This window comes from Chinchilla lanigera, unplaced genomic scaffold (assembly GCF_000276665.1).
Source record: "Chinchilla lanigera isolate Chin_1 unplaced genomic scaffold, ChiLan1.0 scaffold00005, whole genome shotgun sequence".
NCBI lineage: Eukaryota > Metazoa > Chordata > Mammalia > Rodentia > Chinchillidae > Chinchilla > Chinchilla lanigera.
Window position 1 is genome coordinate 42425413 of NW_004955406.1, and position 15934 is coordinate 42441346.

The 15934-nt window shown below is 49.2% G+C and overlaps 2 protein-coding genes across 4 annotated transcripts in view; one reads left to right on the forward strand and one right to left on the reverse strand.

Annotated features, from left to right (window-relative positions):
• Positions 1-6432: 6432 nt before the first annotated feature.
• Il24 (interleukin 24) lies at positions 6433-11980 on the forward strand. 3 transcript variants are annotated; one of them, XM_013502798.1, is made up of 6 exons: positions 6433-6813; positions 8452-8639; positions 9358-9420; positions 10175-10372; positions 10730-10801; positions 11521-11980. In XM_013502798.1, exons 2-6 carry the CDS (start codon positions 8469-8471, stop codon positions 11602-11604), a joined length of 588 nt encoding a protein of 195 aa, XP_013358252.1. In that variant the 5' UTR covers positions 6433-6813; positions 8452-8468; the 3' UTR covers positions 11605-11980. The 3 variants fall into 3 exon arrangements, with proteins under 3 accessions (XP_013358252.1, XP_013358254.1, XP_013358255.1); XM_013502800.1 differs by having other exon boundaries at positions 8469-8639; XM_013502801.1 differs by lacking the exon at positions 10730-10801.
• A 780-nt stretch (positions 11981-12760) lies between these two features.
• The window catches only part of Fcmr (Fc fragment of IgM receptor), a gene marked incomplete in the record, with an annotated part of 14167 nt that continues 10993 nt past the window's right edge, over positions 12761-15934 (reverse strand). Inside the window, 2 exon segments of the mRNA XM_013502785.1 lie at positions 12761-13553; positions 15831-15889. Of these exon segments, the coding sequence (XP_013358239.1) occupies positions 13371-13553; positions 15831-15889 (242 nt within the window).

Consider the following 15934-nt stretch of genomic DNA (forward strand, 5'->3'; position numbering starts at 1 on the left):
TTTCCTACCACTTTGTCTGTAATTTGGTAAGCCTCCCCCATTATTGTTATCCTTCTCTTACTCTTTAAAATAAAAAAAAAAGAAGTGACTTTGGGTACTATATCTGGTCCCTGGCCCCTTCTTCTCTGGTGTTGTTCCCTTGGTTTGCTTCCCATCCTCCATGACCTAAATATCTTTGCTCTGCCACACTCTCCTGCCATGATGTTTCTTTTTTCAAATTTAAATTTATTTTATTTTGATTTTTTGAGATAGAATCTTGCTATGTAGTTCAGGCTGGTCTCAAACTCACTGTGTATCTTGAGCTGGTCTTGAACTCACAATGATCCTCTTGCCTTAGCCCCCCCCCCCTCAAGTGCTGGGATTACAGGTGTGTACCACCACGCCTGCCCTGTGGTGATGTTTCTGCCTTGGAGCCAGCCAACCATGGACTGGCTCCCTAAAACCATCAGCCAAGTTAAACCTCTCCTCTTTTAAGTTGTAGGTGTTGTCTATTGCCTCAGTGATGGGAAAGCTGACTAAGATAAGAGCAAGTGCAAAGTGCCCCACTCTGGGGGCATACTGCCCTCCAGCATTCCCATGTGTTTATCACAAGACAATTGGAAACTTCATTACATTGGCATGATTGACTGAACTGAAATAGGGACCACCATGGTGGGAGAGAAGGTTAGGATGACAAAATAAAATCCTGGGTGTGATAAACTATTACCCTTTATAAATAGCATATTTCAGCAGACCCATTATGAGACCCTGATAAAACCAGAAAAGCAAAATATTTGCAAGAAATGAGAATTTGTTACCAAGGTAAAACCCTAAATCAATCCTCTAGCTTCATTTTCCTTCAGTCAACTTAAAATCACTAATTTTGGAGGTCACATAGCTGGAAAATATGTTATTAGTTTCCCACTAGCTGTAGGTAGAACCTCTGATGTATGGGCTATGATAATAGATAATAGTTGCATGGGTTACTTGGCAGTGACCTGAAGGCCACTTTTGCTGAGAACGCTGATTCTTCACTGAGTCTATAGATGTCTTATGGGTGACTAAAATGGAGTAAAAGGGTTGGCATCTCTGTCTTCACATTGTGTCTGTCTGCTTCGCTGTCTTAACCCTTGTGTCAGATTCCAATCAGCTCTGAACGTAGACATGTTGATCATTTAAGAAGTGCTTTGTCCAAGACTATGAAACAGGTTTAATTTGGCTGGTATAGGTTTCCACAGTCCCACTCTTGTGTGTATTTTCAGCTGCTCAAGCACTGAAAGTCCTTCAGCCCCATCATAAAGCAGGGCATTTATATAAGATGATAATGCCAGCTGCAGGAGTAACTCAGCAATTCCTGAGCAAAGCTGACCATCTATTAGCCTGCCAAGTACAAGACCAAGATGTTCTGTGCAGGATGATGGTATCAGATAGACAAAGATTCAATGGCTTCTACCTGGTGGTCCAAGTCTGTCACAAAATAAAATATTTTCTGAAACTATCACTAAAAATGACTGGATTTTGGCCTAGCCCAACAAACAGATAAAAACCTGCTGCTTCCTTTGTTCTAAAAGCAGCACGTGGTCACTGTCTCAATCAATTGCTTTCAAAGTCAAACCCTCCATTTTGGCTGAAGGATCTCCCACTCAATAAAACTTTGCTTGTGCAGAAGTCCCATGCTTGCAATATTTGACGCAGTCTCATGTCTACCATCTTTGACTCAAAAAAGTCCCTTTACCATGTAAAGACCTTTGGCTCTTGTGAACAACTCCACCTTTGGCCTTTCTTCCCTTCCTAGGGGTAGGAGTGAGAGGTTGGGTTTGAATGGGGCTGAAAGGTCCAACCTTCCAATTATATGTTTGGTTTCTCCAGCAAGCACCTCCCAGCCACTAATAATTTCATTAGCATAAAAATATACTTCACTGGAGGAAAGATAACCTCTTTACTAAGTGGTATTGGAAAAGTGGTTATCCATATGCAGAGGACTGAATCTAGAACCAATCTTTCAGCATGTAGTACATCAAAATGAATTAAAGAACTAAATGTTAAAGTAGAAATACTTAACCAGCCTGAAGAGAAAATAAGTAAAACTCTTAAAGTCATAGGCATAGGCAAGGACTTTCTGAACAGCTAGTCCCTAGCTGGACAGGAAATAGTACTGAGAATCACCAGATGGAATTATAACAAAGTAAAAATATTCTTCACTGCAGAAGAAACTACCAACAGAGTGAAAAGACAACCTGCGGAATGGGAACAATTTTTCGTGCCAGCTGTTCCACAGACAAAGCAGTCATACCTAAAATACATAAAAACTCAAAGAAATTAGACTCACAAAAGAAAAGACCAATCAAAAATGCTCAAATGAAATGAGTAGACACTTTGCAGAAGAAGTACAAATGGCCAATAAATACATGAAGAAAGGTTCAACATAACTGACCATTCAAAAAATATAAATTAAAACAACACTGAGATTCCATCTTACTTGAGAAAGAAAGGCCATCATCAAGAAATTAAACAATAACAAGTGGTGGAGAGGCTGTAAGGGGAATAAGGAATGCTTCTACATTGTTGGTGGGTATGTGTACTAGTATAATCACCTGTGAAAATCAGTGTGGAGATTCCTTAAAAACTGAAACTAAAAATTCCATTTGACCCAACTATTCACCTTCTAGGTATCTTCCCCAAAGAGTTTAAGGTATCATATTGCAGTGATACATGCATATCCCTGTTTATGGCAGCATAATTCATAATAGCTAAATCTTGGAAGAAGCCTATAGTTTCATCAACACCTCTGAAGTTTGGCTTCATAGGGGAAAGAATATCAGGCTGAAAACCAGAAGACCTGCACTCTACTCATTTATTTATATGGCCTAGGGAAACATTATTTGACCTTTCTGATTCTCAGTTTTCTAATCTGCAAAGGAAGGGTAATAATATCTGTCCTTGTCCCGAAAGGTTGCAGTGAGAGCATTAAATGAGAAAATGCACCGGAACTGCTTTGCATGTCTAAGCACGCTGTATCAATGTAAACTAATTTGTTTGTGTGTACTTCTACATCTCTTGAAATGCCTGTAAAAATATGTCACTTGACAATAACAGAGGGGAAGGCAGAATGGCCCCACGGCTATAGTTTCCCAGCCAAAAGGGGAGACAAATATCTGTTTTAGAATTAGGATTAAAAGCAATTCACTAGAAGAAAAATGATGATGTAGCTCTTCTGTCTTTTGGCTTTCAGGAAATTCTAATTAATGTGCTCATCACCTCCCTCCTGCAGGGCATTTTCATCAATCAGAAAGGGCAAGTTCAGGTTTAAGAATAAACAGACTATTGCCTCATCCCAGAGTGGAGAAGGAACTTTATTCCATGGAACTTTTAGTCTTCTTTTCTTAATAGGCTTAGAAAAATGTGGAGCGGGTATGAGGAATGAGGGAATTTATTTTCCAAATGTGAAATTCAGCCTCTGCAGAGGCAGCGCAGAGGCACAGGGCAGAACAGAGGCAGCATGAGATTATCAAACTAAAACACCTGAACGTCAGGAAGAGTATTCTGAAAACAGCTGGCCTTGTGTGTGAAAGTTTATCTTCAGATAAACTAATAAGGGTGCCTCTTTATCTTTCCTGCTTCTCTTCTATCTTTCCTCCTTAGCCACTGCTTTCCTCTAGCCCAGGGATTCTTAACCTCAGCACTAGTGGCATCTCGGGCTGCACCATCCTTTGTAGCAAGGAGTCAGTCTGCACGATAGGGTCTGGCATCAACCCTCATCCGTTTCACAGATGTCAATAGCAGCCCCCCTGCCACATCCCATAATGACATCTAATCCCAGACATGGCTCGCTGTCTCCTAGGGACACAATCCTCCATCAAAGACTCCTGCTTGAGTCTTTTCTTCCTTTGCTTGGAGGCCTAAGCATTTACCACGTGGATGACACTTGGCCAGGCCATTCATGTGCTTGTGTAGATGCCTCTCAACATGTGATGTACATAATAATCACCTTAGGAGTCCCTTAGATCATGTATTCTGACTCAGGAGCTTTGAGAGGGTCTTGAAATTTTTCATTTCTAACAACAGATGTTGCTTCTTCTGGTTTTTGGACCACACTTTGAGAGCAAGGCCTTTTGTCATAGCATCCTCATGCCCTGTGGGAAGTTCATTTTGCACATGCAGCAGCTGAAGTCAGAGAGCTCCTAAGTGGCTCACTGCCTCCAAAGCCTGTGCTCATAATTGGCAACCTCAGTTGACACTGGGCCAGCGTCCTTGGGTTTTTTCCTTACTGTCCCGTCTCAGGTAACGGAGCTGTGACTGGCTCATCTGAGCCTGAGGCTGGGCATGCGTAAGCCTGGACTTTCTGGGTTCCACTTTCCATTCTTAGTGAGAGGTACTTCTGACCTGGGTGGATATACTGGGGCCTGCAGAGGTGGATCCCTGCATTGTGCCTCTGTTCCAGCCTGCCCGGGGACCAGCTCATTTTGTGTGCCCTCCCACCTGTCTGCAGGCAGCGGGCTGGGACTGAGCTGCCCTGGGGCTCCCTTTCACCCAGCTTCCTGCCCAAGCTGTCTGGACTTCTCACCTTCCCCTCACTGATTGCCCCACACTCTTCCTTAGTCTTAATCCTGTCTCGGTATTGCATCTCACATCTTCTTCCCATAATGGGCAGGGAATTTTAGGAGTGCCCTGGATCCTGAAGGAGAGAAGTGGTACAGGTCCCTGTCTATGCCCACTAGAAACAGAGGACTCACGTTGGTGGCCATGACAGCAAAGCAGCTGCTGGTGGGGACTGTGCCAAGTGTCAGTGTGTGCCACGAAGGGACAGGGCCTAGTGCCAGTGAGGCAGGCAGGTCTGCTGAGGACTGCTGCCATGTGTCCCCTGGTCATTCTTCTCCCCTGAGATGGGGCAATTTATCCTGCCCATCACATCGCATCCCTGTTCCCATTTCTCTTGCCTGGACCCAGGTTTAGGGACAGTCAGATTGTGCATGAGGGTAATTTAGAGCAGAGCACCGCGAACTCTGTAAAGGGCTAGGTACTGAATGGGTTAAGTTTTGCAGGCTTTATAGGCTCAGCTGTAGCTGCCTGTCTCTATCCCTGTAGCACAAAAGCAGGCAGAGATGATGTGTAAACAAAAGTGGCTTTGTCTCAATAAAACTTTAATGATGGACACTACAATCTGAATTTCACACATTTTTTCCTTCCTTCGTTCCTTCTTTCTTCCCTCTCTCTTTCCCTCCCTCCCTCCTTCCTTCCTGTCCTCCCTTCTTTTCTCCCTCCCTCCCTTCTTTCTTTTTTTTCAGACAGGATCTTGCCTTCTGGTGCAGGCCAGTCTTGAACTCCCTAGTGTCCCAGGTAAGTCTTGACTCACAGTCTTCCTGCTTCAGCTTCCTGAGAGCTGGGATTACAGATGTGCACCACCATGGCTGCCAAATTTCACGTTTTTCATGTGCTACAAATTATGGTTCTTCTTTCCACCCCCCCTTAGTCATTTAAAAATGTAAAAGCCCTTCTCAGGTTCCAGGGCCAAGCTATCTGTATGTTGGCAGTAGCAGCCTGGACTTGGCCTGTGGTCCGCAGTTTCTAACCCTGATCCAGAGTCTGGTGCTTCCCAGGGACATGGTCAGATAGGTACGGGAACTGCTGGGCAAGGCAAAGCCAGTCCCCTTCCCACTCTCCACTGCTTCTCAGGCTTTACTATTCTGTAGGGCGTGATGCTGTCCAGGGGAGCTGGCACACCCCAGCCACACTCAGCTTTTCTCACAGACCTGAAGGATGCCTTTGGCTCCTGATTGGCAGGGCAAGCAGCTCTCCAGACTGAGCTCTGTGGAACATGCCTGGGGACACTGCTCTGGCAGACGCCCTCCTTCTACAGGTGAGGATGCTGAAGCCTGGGCGCTGTGCTAGCTAGAGATGTGGTCACCTGTCCTGACTGCACCAGGGCTCCTGACACGACACAGTGCCCAGCCAGCCCAGCACGAGGGACCCCGGGCTTCCGGCTTTCCACACACTTCCCTATTCTAACCTATTTTGGCTCAGTGATTATAGCCCTTAAAATTCCTGACACTGAGGGATTAGGGGAGAGGTACTTAGAGCTGGTTCTTAGCCCCTGGGCTACTGTCTCACACAAACAGGCATCATGTCAAGGTGTTTTCACAGCAGGAGACTGGCATGCTCAGCATAGCAGTAATGTGTTTACCTTCTTTACACTTGCCCTGTGGGGGAGGTAAGAGATTTGGCAGGGCGGGGGGTTATCAAGGATTGAACATGGTGAACACTGAACTGCATTCCCAGCCCCTTTAAGTTTTTTTCTTTTTCCTTTTGAGACAGGGTCTCACTAAGTTGCCCCAGCTGGCCTCAAACTCATGACCCTCTTGCCTTAGCCTTCTAAGTAGCTGGGCTTCAGTTTTTTTTTTAATTTTAATTTTATAAATATAGGAACCACTTCTCAAGGAAGCTAGGAGACTTGACCCCAGTTGCCAAGGCAGTGTCAGGGTCTGGCCTCGGATGCAGGTCTTGCCTCACCCCAGGGACCTCTTTCTGCCTTGTGCATGTGGTCTGAAGGTGACGGGTGACTCGGCAGGAAAGTCATTCTCTGGGGAAGCATGACCAATTTCCCTTTCTCCACCTCTCTCTTCCTCTGCCCCTCCCCCAGCCCCCTTATATACAAACCTCCCAGGTGCCTTGTCTGCCTGTGCACCTTTATCTTGGCAACAGTTTCCACAGCTGGGCAGGTCCACTCAGGACCGGTGTGTGGTGAGGGGCTGCGCTGTCTTCCCCTTCCATAGGAAGAGCCAGCTCCCTGCAGACAGCCAGACGGCCAGACAGTGAGTGTCACCTGCAGGACCTAAGGTGAGTGGTGAGGGGTTCTTGCGTCCTTTAGACTGTGCCTTATTTGGGGACTGGGGTCTTGGGGCAATGGTGGAAGTCAACATTCTGAACGTTCCTGCAAGGACAAAACAGCTTTGGAGAGGAGCTGCTTTCTCTAGTCTATCCCCAAGAAGACTTTAGGCTAGAAGAAGGAAGCCCAGGATGATGAGACCCATAGATGCACTTCAGGAGATGCTACAAAGCCCATAGAATTTGAAAGTGCAGGATGGGACTATGTTCCTGGACGTGCTGGAGCACAGAGGACCTTGGACACTGGCCCAGGACACCCCTTCTTTATCCTGGTGTTGGCCGTCATTCCAAAGCCAGTGCTCCTGCGGTCTTTCTGTCCAGTGTGGGGCAGGTGACAGGGTGTGAGAACAGCACCTGGAGCAGGACAGTTCTTCAGTCACTGTGGAGGGAAATAAGGAAAAAGGGGGAAGGAGAGCGAAAGGAAGGGAAGCAAGCAGGAAGAAAAGCTGGGGTAAAGGAGGCCCTGAAAAACATTCCCTGCATGCAGTTATTGGTAATGGTGCTGAGTTCCTCTGCTGGGAGGCCGTCCACCCAGTCATTCCCAATGGGCCCTTTAGAGAAAGTTTTACAGGTGATTCATCTGGAGCTCTGACTCTTCCCTCTGGTTCAGTTACTCAAAAAGTCAATTCTTAGAGCTGAGGAAGGCTGTCAGCTGAGGTGGAAGAGTGTGTAACCCAGCCCTCCTTCTGTGCCTGTCCCTGTGGGCCAGGATGAACCCCTCTGCTCCCTTATAATGAGGAATCAGGGCTGGTCAGCTCTGCAGAGGAGACGTAGACCTGCCTAAATGTGCCTGGCGACTTCTGGGCAGAGCTGAGACAAGCACATGTGTAGGGACGCTGTCTCTCCTGGGGCTGGGCTTGCCTGGATATGTTCTTTGGCAAATGAGAACCCCCCATTCGTCCTTCCTGATTACATTCCAGCAAGCAGGTTGGAAGCAGAGAAATGTAATAGAGAAGGAAGGAGGTTGAATGTGTGGAGACAGCTGGGCATGGCGGGGAAGGCAAGACCAGGGGGTATAAGGTAGAGGTTCCAGAAAGATCCTTGCCTATCCCAGTGCACCCAGCAAGGCCACAGGATTGCAGCCATCTAACCTGGGGACCCCACACCTCCATATACATCTTAGTGTATTTTTTGTTGCTCTAACAATATCTGACACTGTTTAATATATAAAGACAAGATGTTTATGGGCTCATATTTCTGAAGACAGGCAAATTCAAGATCTGGTGGTCACATCTGCTCATGTCCTTGTTGGGGGAAACTGCAGAGTCCCACGATGAAGAAGGGAATCCCATGGTGAAAGGGGCACTTATATGACAGAGGCAAACTAGCTTTCGTGGCAGATCTGCTTTCAAAATAACCCCTTAATCAATCCACCAATCCATGAGTTGATTAATCCATTCCTGGGGACTCATGGCTCAATCCCCTCTTAAAGTCCTGCCTGGTCCCACCTCTCAGTTTGTTGCAATGGGGATCAGATGTCCATATGAGTGTCGCTGGGGACAGTCACACCACAGCACTGCCCTGTATCAGTGGAGCAGAGCTTTATTCTGGGGTGCATCACTCCTGCTCAATGACCTCCCATTCTCTCAGCCTTTCCTTTGCTGCAGATGGGTTCTTGGCTCCAGACAGTTGCCTTCCCTTGCCTCTCTCTGGTCCTGCTTCTCTGGAGCTGCCTGCCAGAGCTCCAGGGTCACGAGTTCCAGTTTGGGCCATGCCAAGTGGAGGGAGTTGCTCTCCCAAGACTGTGGGAGGCCTTTCGGACCATGAAGGACACTGTGGTGAGTGGAGTGCGGATCTGTGCCTAGACATGGTGGGAGTCCCTGGAGGGTAGGGGAGGACTGGATTTTGTGACTAGGAAGCCTTCCAACTTGCCCATCACTTTGCTACAGAAGAACTCTGGGAGGTCAGGAGCCATCACAGCCTCAAGTTACACATGAGGCAGCTGAGGCTCAGAAAGATGTTGTCAGCCCCTAGTGAAATAAAGAGCCCAAGGGAAATGAAGAAAGCTGGATCTTTCCAGGCTTCGTGCTGGAGAGACTCTGGCTCCATGTTCACTCAAGGACTAGGAGGTGAGGTTGGGTGCAGAGGGAGCTCCCAGGCCTAGCCCTCGGCCGCCAGCCCCTTCCTCCTCACCAGGAGCAATGCGAGGAGGCAAACCTGGCCATTTGGGTTTGGTTTCCTCCCGCCTCAAATGACCAAGGGAATCAAATGGGTCCCTCACCATGCCTGTATTCTGGCTGTAAGAACTCTATCTGGGATTCCATCTACCACTGGGGAGCTGGGGACAAGCTTAGTGGTTTTCTATACCTGGAACATGTGCCCATTCACCTGAGGCCAGCTCCACATGGCCCTTCCCTGCTCCTCCTTTGGTCTGTCTGGCCTGTGAGGTTTCACATACTGGATAGATCCAGGGACTGGGGAAGCAGCCCCTGTATGCAAGACTGACTTCTGTGTGGACCCCTCACCTGAAGACATCTTTTCTCTCTGTTCCCGAAGCAAGCTCAGGATAACATCACGAGTATCCGGCTGCTGCAGCGAGAAGTCCTGCAGAACGTCTCGGTAATCAGATGGTGGGAAAGGCCACCCCTCCCACTGTAGTATGACAGAAGCCTTCCCTTCTGTCCTGGGCTGACCCTACACAGAACAGGGCTGGGCATGAGCCAGGACAGTTCGTACCTGGGCTTATGGGGAGAAATGAGGATCGAGGCTTGTAAGCATCTTCTACTGAGCCAGAGCTCTGCCATCAAGCTTTTTGTGCTTTACTTATATAAACACAGTGGGTGTCTGCTCAGGTGATTCCTGTCTTCTACGTCCACCCTTGTCTCTCACCCATTACCATCTTCTCTTTCCCATCAAGTCCATGGGTGAGCACAGATGTACTCAGATCCCTGAGAGGTACCCAGCCTAAGGGACCAAGGCTGTACAGAGCAACTGCTGGGTTAAGGGATGTTAACTTTCTCTTTTGTTCTCTTTCTGTCACTTTCCTGCCTACTCTCAACCAAAGCCCAGGTTTAGGGCTTTCAGGGTCCTTCACATCCCCATCCTGGAGAGGCTCTGTTTGGAGGAAAGGACCTAGGGCCCAGATGGGGAGCCAGGCATGCTGGGAGCTCAATTTGAGTCCGCCAGGGGTGCTGGGTGACCCTGGGCAGCCACCTCTCTCTCCATATGGCCTGGCCCCCTCTTGTGTAACAGCCCTATGCTCTGAGGCTCCTTCCAACCTCACCTCATCCTCGTCTCCTGGCTGAGGGAGCATGTGGGTTGTCTCCGGGTGAGCAGAGGCCCCAGCTCTGTGGTGATCCAGCCCTTTCCCCAGGACGCCGAGAGCTGTTACCTCATCCATGACCTGCTGAAGTTCTACTTGAACACTGTGTTTAAAAACTACCACCGCAAAATAGTTGAACTCAAGATGCTGCCCTCATTCTCTACCCTGGCCAACAACTTTCTTTTCATCACGTCAAAACTTCAACCCAGCGTGAGCAGAAGAAAGCCAGGACCAGGAGCCTGGGAAATGGTGTGTTTTGGGAATCCCTCCCCTCCTCTTATGCTGTCCTGGCTTTTACTCCACAACAGGGAATTGTGGGTGTCATGGACACGTGTTCTGGGTTCAGGTCTAGGTTTGTGTCTCTTTAGCTGGGTGACATTTTGCAAGGTGTTCAGCCTCTGGGCTTCAGTTTTATCATCTGTAGAATGGAAGTGACACTCTCACATGGAAGGACAGCACAGGTTATTTTGAGGACACAGGAGTCATCCCTGTTCTCTTGGGCTTGGGAGCCCCGGCAGCACCACTAGGAGGGTGAAGGAGCTTACCTCTAATATTCCCTAACTCTTGGCACAACTTTTTCTTTTGCTTTTTTCTGTTATCTGGCAGAAAAATGAGACGCTCTCTGCCAGTGACAGTGCACATAGGCGGTTCCTGCTGTTCAAGAGAGCATTCAAACAGGTAAGGCTGGGCCCTGGGGGCTCGCCACCCAACAAGGACAGACTAGTGTGGGCTGTCCCTCGGACCCCTCACGCAGAGTTTATCGAAGATGACTCCACCAGACTTGCCCCCAAACCCACCTGACTTAGCAGGAGCACAGAAATATTTGCATTAATTAGCATGTGCTTTTTATAAGTGCCAAGAAGTGGTCTTTTTTCTGCTAGTTTTCAAATTAAAGTGCTACTATATAAACATGGGAAATTTTATGAACTTTTCCTAAAATAAGCCACCAAAGGAATTCCAAATTTCATTCCCAGCACACACTCACCTTCATATAAAAAAACCCCACATATGATTTTGATCACTTTTTGGAGGAAAAGACACACGAGCCTGTAAAACATACGGTGCTGAGCAAAACCATGACGGAAAGCGGTGACCCGGGCACACGGTGGACTCAGGCGTTGGCCCCAGCCACCGAGAGCGGCATCTGTCCTGTGGCTCTGCTTGTTAGGGAGCCATGTACTTTTCCCTTGCTCTTTTCCCACTGCTGCTCGGTGCTGTCTCTGTCCTCCCCTGAAGTGGACACTCGCAGATGGGGGACAAGAGATGGGCAGGTGAGCTCATCAGAGGCCATTCCATAGATGGCCCAGGTCGTGACGAGGGGTCAAGTCTGTGTGGGCAGGAATTGGAAAGAAAGCTGGTCTCTTAGCTAACTGATTCCAACTCTCCTCTTCCTGCAGTTGGAGATCGAAGTGGCTCTGACCAAAGCCTTCGGGGAAGTGGACATTCTCCTGACCTGGATGGGGAAGTTCTATCGGCTCTGAATGCTCAGACCACACTCGCTCTCCATGTCACTTCAAATGCGTGTCCCTCCCTGGCTGTCCTCTGGACACTGCACACTCTTGGCCATGGGGCCCCTTGTTGGCCAGGCCCGTCTTCACAGACTCTGCTTCAGCAGTCCAAATGGCAGTTGTGGAAGGCTCCCCCGGACGCTGTGAACACTCTACACAGTGAATTCCCGTATTTATTATGACCCTATTTAATTACTGTCATTATTTTAACTGAAGTTTTATTTATTTGTGAGACTGTAAGTGCCATGAAGGCAGCAGAGTAGACTGTCTCATGCTTCTCTTTTGTTACCAACAATCCTGGCTATAGAATGGGGCAGTGGATGGGTACTCAGTAAATGCTTGAACTGGATTTTTTGGTCTGTCTTTGGGTTGGGGAGGAACACTGAGGAATAACTGGATATGAAATTGAACTTCAGTGCATGGAAATCACTTATCTGCAGGGATAGAGCTCTGGGCTAGAATGAGGGGCAGCAGTTTGAAAAGTGAGTGATAAATGATAGTGTGTAAATTACCCAGCTCAATGCAGATTCTCACTGAACATTTCATTTCTGGCTCATACTCTCCACTCCGCCTTTGCTGCTTAGAATAGTGGCAGGGTCAAGCTGGCACTGCTGCAGTCCTCATACTTGGGTGGACCATCCCTTCTGGGGTGACAGTCTTTGCTAATAAAAGGAAACTCACTTCAGTCCTGGCAGCATTTCCCTTCTGCTTCTGGACCAGTGCCTGGGAGACTACACCATGCATCTGGGAAAGGTCTTTCCAATGGCAAGGCTAATATTAATGCATCTGTAGCCTCAAGCTCTGGTTGAGCCTCGTAGTTGACATTGACCCAAAGATAGTGTCTAACTGCTTGCACTTTTTAAGAAAGCGAGTATACGGAGGAGGTGGGATGCCTCTTCTTTAACGACAGAAGTGCTGTCACAGAGCTCCTGACCCCCAGGACCCTGGAGGTGCTTTCCCTCCCTCTGAGAGCAGAGAGAAGTAATGGCTTGGGATAGTTAAAACAGACAAAAGTTAAGATGAATGCACACATTCAGTGCTAGGATGTGGAAAAAGGATAAGGAGCTGACAAAGACTATGCTAGGCTCCGGTTATGTAGCTGCAGCAAGAGAGAGCGACTACAGGAGGCTTTATGCATATATACATGTTTATATCGATGTGTCTATCACTAACACTAACAAGCTTGGTTCTGGAAATGTAGACTGTTATGACATCAAAATGAATTGTCCCTACCACATAGGATTTGAGACAGACAAATAGAAGCTTACTAGTAAGTGCCAGCCCTCAGATCAGGACAAAGCTGCTCCCAGGGGTGTTTTTATTTCAGGCCCTTTCCAGCCTGTGGAGCTGAGGCAGATCCTCATCACGCACCCTGAAGGCCTTCTGTTTGTGCGAGGCCCAAGCCTGGGAAGGGCCGCTGCTGCCCATACCCAAGCCTGTTGCCATAGGATCCAAAGTCAAGGCAGCAAAGACCCCAGGACCTCAGACACTGATGGGACACCCTGCAAGCCTGTTCAATAGAGAAGAAGCAGATGGCATCGAGATGAGTGCTCTGCCTGCCTGGAGCCTCTGTGATGAACACAGGGCTGCAGATGTGTGCGAGGTCGGCTGGAGGCAGAGCTATGTTCAGAGCACAAGTAGCTGTGCATGAGCATTGAGATGGGGCATGAGATGTGGGTGGTGACCACATTCCTGCTAAGAAATGGAGCAGGCACTGGAATTCAGTAGACAGGCAGGACTCACTGGCGCCATGGTATGGCTCCAGGAGGACAGCTGGGCAGGGAGGTCAGGCTGAGGATATTGATGTAGTCATCTTCATCTGAATCAGGGTCCTCCCTCTGGGCAGCAGGCAGGTGGCAGATGGTCACATATTCACAGCTGGTCTTATGTGATGGGGCATAAAGCCAGGGAGTTTCAGGCACCTGGGAACACCAAAGAAGCATCACTGGATCTGGGTGTGAGTTTAGCATCCCTCCAGGTGTCCACAGCAGGACACGGGGCCATAGGCACGGTCTCTGAGATGGCTGAGTCCAATCAAGTAGGCAAGCCCTGGGGGTTGTCAGAGTGGTGCCTCACCGCAGATAACTGGAAAACACTCAGATAGAATGTGGGCAGGAAATGCCTTCCACAGGGCTCAGACTGAGACGGTGTGGCTAAGCACAGGTGTGGAGACCCAGTCACACAAGGATGTCCCTCAGGGATAAGACCTGTGACTTGTGGGATAAATATGCATCTTCCAGGGGAGCTATTCAGAGGTAGGCTGAGTCACCCCTGGACCTCTGTCAGGGCTTGGAGTGGCTGTGACGTGGCATGAGAGCACATTCCAGAAAGGGGCTTGGCAGCTAGCAGGAGGGAGACTGCTGGCCACGTGGGCACGGAGGCGCTTTTCTTTCCTAGACAGACAGGTAAGGCATCTACCTTTGCGATGGACAGTTTTCAGCAGATAGGGCTGTGCCAAGAACCGGCATGGCACGACCTCTGTAATAGCCAGGGAAAGCCACAGTAGGGGCTCTAATTACATATTTATTTATTTATGTGTGTGTGCTGAGACAGCGTCTCACTATGTAGCCTGGGGTGGTCTTGAGCTATCTTCCAGGTTCAGCCTCCTGAATGCTAGGATTATGGGTGTGTGCCACCACACTGCCTCTCCAGCCTATGTTTTATTTTTCACTTAAAGACAGGTTCTTGCTAAGTTGCCCAGGATGGACTCAAACGTGTTATCCTCCTGCCTCAGCTTCCCAGAGTGCTGAGATTTCAGGCATGTGCCATCATGCCTGGCTTCTGATCAGGTTTTAAAGAGAACTACAGACTAGAAGTACAGTGCCCTAACACAGGAGGCACTCCGTAAGTGCTCACTGGAAGCAACTTTTTTGTTCTGAACTTTAAAAAGAGGGAAGCATTAGTAGCTTGCTTCAAAAATGTATCTCCTGTTGCCTGTTATAGTGTAGTTCATCACTTAAATTAGTGTACTTGGCTTAAAAAAATGAGAACACTCCCTTTGCAGGTTGATCAGCCATTAAGCATCCACACACCTCGCTGGAAATTTGTTCCAAGATTTTTGTCCCAGTAGTGGGAATGAGAGTCTCAAGTGGAGAGGTAGGGACTGGACAGGTGCAGCCCTGCGTGGTCACAGGAGCACTGGGGAGGAAAGGGCTGGCCGGTGGGAGAGTCCGCAGACACTGCGGGCCACTCTGGAGGGCGAGCCTTCTCCAGCAGGGGCGGGAGGTAGCCTGAAAGAGCTGTCTCACTCTCTTTTTAGAAAGGCACCGGTGTCCAGCCAGGGACATCGTGCATCCTCTCTAGAAGGGTGGTGTTGCAGAGGGCAGGTGTTGCTGTGTGACTAAGCTATGGCCAATGGGATGTGAATGAATCGGATGCCTGAAATTTGTCGTGAAGCAGCATCTTTCTCTTTCTCCCCAAGGGCCAGAGTGTGGGTTTGAGCACCCCACTGAGGACTGACCACAGCCTAGGCAAGACTCCAGGGGAGGTGGGGCGAGAGGTCCCCGATGACCTTGTGGCTCAGGTACCTCTTCCTGCCCCTTTGCTCGGCTAGCATTGCCTGACCCTGCGCTTTAGGGTCTGAGGCAGTAGCTTAATCTACACTCTAATTACAACACAGACGGTCGCCGCTTGTAGTTTTACCCCCCTTTCCCCAAACCAGCGGTGTGGTCACTGTGGGGCACCTAGGAGGGTAACATATTTCCTCTTCTTCATTTGGAAAACAAAGGCGCTGGGTGGTTTGCAGGCTTTTCACCTGGACGCTTGGGTTCTCCGTGCCACCCCTGGCTTCTGATCAAGTCCCTCTCACGGCGGGAGGACTCTGGTCCGCGTCTCTCCCAGGTCCTCCGGGTCTATTCTAGCTGCCTCCGGTGGGAGGCGCACATACTCCTCTAATCTGAAGCGTCGGCTAGAAAGTTCTCCCTCGGATTAAGGTGAAACTGGACAACTTCCACCTGCTTAGGAGCTCCCTGGAATCCACCCTCCGTGTGCACGCGGGTTACCATCCGTCACTCCCTCCACGCACCTGCACCTAGCACCCATTTAGCTTGGCTAACAGGTAACCACGGTTACCGTAATTCCCGGGAAAAGAGTAGACGGAGGCGGCTTTCCCTGTCTCAGGCTCGCGAGCAGCGGGAAAGCAGGCGTCCTACGCTTAGCCCTAAACTCCGCGCCCTCGGGGCGGGGCCGGGCGGGCTTACCTGGGGCGGGGCGAGGGGCGCCGTGGCTGCGCACTCTGGGGGCGGGGCCTCCCTGGGGCCTGCAGGGGGGTCAGAAGGGCGGGGTGAGGCGGGGCCGAGGCCCC